General features: G+C 38.4%; 1 protein-coding gene across 1 annotated transcript; it reads left to right on the top strand.

Moving 5' to 3' along the window:
* The first annotated feature begins 731 nt into the window (after positions 1 to 731).
* Positions 732 to 1,761, top strand: LOC145799781 (uncharacterized). The gene is made up of 3 exons (XM_082889417.1): positions 732 to 1,050; positions 1,144 to 1,241; positions 1,324 to 1,761. Exons 1-3 carry the CDS (start codon positions 732 to 734, stop codon positions 1,759 to 1,761), a joined length of 855 nt encoding a protein of 284 aa, XP_082745543.1.
* Positions 1,762 to 5,135: the final 3,374 nt, after the last annotated feature.

Here is a 5,135-nt window from a genome sequence, read left to right as displayed (position 1 = left end):
TACATATCTTGCGTTTCATCATTTAGACGAGGTCCGAGTCCCTGTAGTCCTTAGTAGTGTGTGGTTGAGTTAGTTTTGTTTAAACTTGTGTTGAATCTTTGTTGATTTCATTTTGAAGGTTAAGAGATGGCACCTAGGAGAAGAATGGTGAATGCTCTTGGAACTAATCAGCCATCCGCTAATCGTAGAGTTCCCCCTGCTCATATTCCTCCTTTTGTAACGCCAACTACTGGTCCAGCTGTGGGCACTATTCCCCCTACTACACCATCTGTTGCTCCAGTTGTCCCTAAAGCAGCAGGAGTTGTTCCTGCTGCACCAGCTGCACTGGTTTTACAGTAATTGTTGGGACTACTAAACAATTATGTAGCCTCACAACCAGCAGTTCCACCAACTTTAAGTTTGGATAGAGGTTTCTTATTTGAGAGGTTTATAAAGGCAAAACGTCCAGAATTTCACAGAACAGTGGACCCTACGGAGGCAGAGGCATGGGTACTAGAGATGGAGAAAATATTTGATGTTTTAGGTTGTTCAGCAGACCAAAAGGTGGCCTTTGCAGCTTTTAGGTTCAAGGGTCAAGTAGAGCATTGGTGGAGAATGGTAAAGCGTCAATATGAGGGTAGAAAAACAGAGCTAGTGTGGAGCAAGTTTCTGGAACTGTTTAATGAGAAATACTTCCCTGAAGTGGTGGAAGGCAGAAACAAGTGGATTTTCTCAATCTAAAGGAAAATGACATGACAGTGGCTCAGTATGAAGCCAAGTTTGCGAAGTTGTCAAGGTATGCCCTACATCAGGTGGCCATAGAGGAAGATAGAGTGATGTTGTTTGAGAATGGCTTGTGGTCAGAGATCTATGCAAAAGTAGCTATTTGGGAGATGAAGACATATTACGCATTGGTAGTCAAGGCATTACTAGCTGAAAAGGGAGCAAAAGAGGAAAAGAAAGCTGAGGAACAAAAGGCCAAGGAACCACAAAGCAAGAGGCTTAGGGAGAAGAGACAAGTAGAGCAGTGTGCTGGTGGTAACAATTCTAGCAAGAAGCCTTATATCCAAGGTTAGGCTAGCAATGGCATGAGGCAGCAGAATCGGAGGATTTGTGATAGATGTGGTAGGTCACATTCTGTTGGGTATAATTGTGATGGCACAGCTCGAATGTGCTTCAAGTGTGGCAAGCTTGGGCATCTCTCTGCACAATGTAGGTCCAAGGGACTGGGAGGCCAGTCAGGAGCACAGTCATTTCAGGGGGTAAGGGCAGAGACGACCTTTTTATAGCAGTGGGTTTAACCAGAAATAGATTAATGGCAAAAGTGGGACTACCCAAGGCCAGACATCTGAGAATGGGACTCAGGAGAAGAAGTCAGCGGCTACCCAAGGACGTGTTTATGCTCTCACTAGAGAGGAGGCTGAGGTTGCTCCATCTGTGGTGCATGGTACACTCCTTATATCATCTGTACCTGCCAGAATTTTATTTGATTCAGGATCTACACATTCTTTTGTTGCACCTAAGTTTCTACATTGTTTGTCTATTCCTTGTGAGCCTTTGGATGCATGTATTGCTGTGTCTACTCCATTAGGAGAAACAGTAGTGTTAGGAGATGCTTGTAGATCTTGTGAGATAGAGATAGATGGTAGAATTTTTACAGTGGATTTGATTTCTTTAGAGATGAAGGATTTTGACGTGATTTTGAGGATGGATTGGTTGACAGAGCATCATGCCTTTATTGATTATTTTAGAAAGAGGGCAGTTTTTGCTATGCCGGGGTAACGTGAGTTTTTCTTTTAGGGAGATGGGAAAGGGTCTTCTACTTGTTTTATTTCTTCCTTTAGGCTAACCAAATGTTGAGAAAATGGTGTCATGGTTATTTAGCTTGTGTGGTGAGTACCGAATAGCCAGAACAGAGGTTAGAGGAGTTGCCATTAGTGAGGGAATTTATTGAAGTTTTTCCAGAGGATCTACCTAGTCTTCCTCCAGATCGTGAGGTAGAATTTTCCATTGACTTGGTCCCCAATGCAGCACCTATCTCTAAAGCGCCCTATAGAATGGCATCGTTGAAGTTGAGGGAGTTACAAACTCAGTTATAGGAGTTGCTAGAAAAAGGTTTTATTAGGCCTAACATCTCACCTTGGGGAGCACCTGTGTTTTTTGTGAAGAAAAATCATGGGTCTATGAGATTGTGTATTGATTATACGGAACTACATAAAGTCACAGTGAAGAATAGGTATCCTTTGCCACGCATTGATGACCTGTTTGACCAGCTGCAGGGAGCTCAAGTATTCTCTAAGATTGACTTAAGGTCAGGCTATCACCAGTTGAAGGTAACGGATAAGTATGTGTCACACCCCAAACTCGCCCCTAAAAGTTCGGGCATGACCTGTGTAGAAACGGACACTTAACCTGATTTACATAATATATGGGGCCTGAACGGAAGCATTTAATATTACAAAGTAACATAGAATAACATCCATTGAGCTAAAACTAACATGCTAGGATCATATACGTGAGAGCCATTTATTTATATACATACCCATACACATAATTGAACGGAAAACCGAACATTGGTAAAGAAAGGGGTCACATACATACATTTTAACCTAAGGAAATTAATTAACATGCAAGCCAAAAATTTTAACAAAACTTCACGTAAAGGCATGGGCTTGGTCTGGGAGCCTGGGCATACTGGGGTTGACAATTGAATGGTGAGCATCAAGGGTTAAAACGGACTCCCAAAGTGATCACCTACAAAATAGACATAATACAAAGTGAGCGAAGCTCAGTGAATAATAGCACATAAACGATGCAATGCTCAACTTGAATTATAACACGTATCGATGCATACATAAATAAAGAGGGCATAAGGTTAATTGATTCTGTATTAATTTTAGAACGGCCTTAGGCCCAGTCTTGAAACATAATGACTTGAAACATAATATTTTGGAACATAATGGCTTTAAACCCTTGAACATAGTGGCATCAAGCCCTTGAACATATGGCACGAAGTGTCACACCCCAGAACTCGCCCCTAAAAGTTTGGGCATGACCACCTCAGAAAAAAAAGACATAAAGCCTGATGAATATAATCTATGGGGCCTGAACGGAAGCATTTAATAGTATATAATAGCGTAAAATAATAATAATAATAATAAACATATCCATTGAGCTACCATTACTATGCCAGGATTCCAAACAAAACATAATGCAGATAATATACATTGTCATGCACCCGAAGATAGCTATGTACATATACATATACGCCGATCTTAACAGACAATTAGGGTACAGATTAAAACTTAGCAAAACTCCATAACTTGAACAATCAACATCTAATAGCTTTGATACTCAGGGTTTGACAACTGGGTAACAAAAGCCACAAGTGAAGGTTGAATCTCCAGGTTGAGTGCCTACAGAAACAGACATAATAGAGGGTGAGCCGGGCTCAGTGAATAGTATGAAACATAAATGCACAATTTAAACATAATACATAACAATGCATAAATAAATGCGAAGATCATGTAGTTAATCTGTTTCTGTTTTCATTTCATATGGCCTTAAGCCCAATCCTGCAACATAAACATGATGGCTATAAAGCCTTTGAAACATGGTGGCACGAGGCCCTTGAAACGTGTGGCACGAGGCCCTTGTAACTTGTGGCATAAAGCCCTTGTAACATATGGCACTAAGGCCCTTGAAACTTGTTGGCGTTAAAGCCCTTGAAAATGGCATAAAGCCCTTGTAACATATGGTACTAAGGCCCTTGAAACTTGTTGGCGTTAAAGCCCTTGAAAATGGCATAAAGCCCTTGTAACATATTGGCATTGAAGCCCTTGAAAGTGGCATGAAGCCCTTGTAAACATATTGGCATTAAAGCCCTTGAAAGTGGCATGAAGCCCTTGAAAGTGGCATAAAGCATACTTAAACTTGTAACATATTTAAAATATACCTGAAACATACTTGAGCTCATAACTTACTTGAAGCATACCTGAAACATACTTGAACTTGTAATATACTGGGAACCATACGTGAAACATGTTTGAAATATACTTGAAACCATACTTGAACTATTCTTGAAATATACTTGAAACCATACTTGAACTATTCTTGAAATATACTTGAAACCATACTTGAACTTGCAACATGCGTAACTTAGAACATACATGAACTTCTATCATACATAAACTTGTAACACATTTAAGCTTGTATCGTACTTAAACTTGTAACATACTTGAATTTCTAACATACGTGAACTCGTAACATACATGGACTCGTAACATACTTTAACTTGTATATACTTGAACTTGCAAATTTACTTAAACTTGTATATACTTGAATTTGCCACACAATTAAACTTGTAACGCTCTTGAGCTTATAACATATGCAAACTTATAACAGACTTAACTTATAAACTTGTAACACAACAAAATAACTTCCAATTCACATGGAGTCACTTAACTTTCCAATTTTTATAGTATTCGTAGAACACTTACAAAGAACAGAGCATTAGTGACAATAATTATCAACAATAAATAACATGTACATTTTTGTACTACTACTCACAGTGTTCAGGTGCGTAGTCCGTCCTTGTAGCTAATCCTACACAAGTCACGTAATTCAAACATAATTCATCATAGTACAACATCATTTAGTTCATTAATACTATTGGAAATTCAACATAATACAAAATAAACCCTTGAATCTCATTTTAACATTCCAAAAATCGAGTTCATGTCATCCATATCCTTACTAAATTATTCTCCTAATTTTTCCTTTCCATGATAGCATGAATTCCAACATTTATAACAAGGTTCATTCGCAAATTGTAAACATAATTTCCAAATATTCCCAAATTCCAATTAAACTTGAACACATCTAATTCAATATCTCAATTTCATTACTCTACTTTCAATTTGGGCCAATTCATTGGTTATCATCTTTAAACAACCTAGGGTTTCAAGAAAATATGAAGATTTCAAGAAATAATCGAACTTATTAACCTAACACTTTTTATTCCAATTTTTTCATTAATTATACACCTAGGACTCATAATTCACCATTTTAACCCATTAATTAACTCCCAACATCTTCAAACCATAAAACCCCAAATCTCATACTATACACTACATGCTCTAAATATGGAAATTGTG

The sequence above is a fragment of the Camellia sinensis genome, chromosome 9, assembly GCF_055761805.1.
Source record: "Camellia sinensis isolate YWXY chromosome 9, ASM5576180v1, whole genome shotgun sequence".
Taxonomy (NCBI): Eukaryota; Viridiplantae; Streptophyta; class Magnoliopsida; order Ericales; family Theaceae; genus Camellia; species Camellia sinensis.
This window is presented reverse-complemented; position numbering and strand designations above follow the sequence as displayed.

What these genes read in the sequence shown, in the direction of transcription:
- LOC145799781 (XM_082889417.1), top strand. Translation starts at nt 732, where the DNA reads ATGACAGTGGCTCAGTATGAAGCCAAGTTTGCGAAGTTGTCAAGGTAT. An exon ending in CAAGAAGCCTTATATCCAAG is followed by an intron (nt 1,051 to 1,143) that starts GTTAGGCTAGCA and finishes GTGATGGCACAG; the next exon opens with CTCGAATGTGCTTCAAGTGT. An exon ending in GAGCACAGTCATTTCAGGGG is followed by an intron (nt 1,242 to 1,323) that starts GTAAGGGCAGAG and finishes ACCCAAGGCCAG; the next exon opens with ACATCTGAGAATGGGACTCA.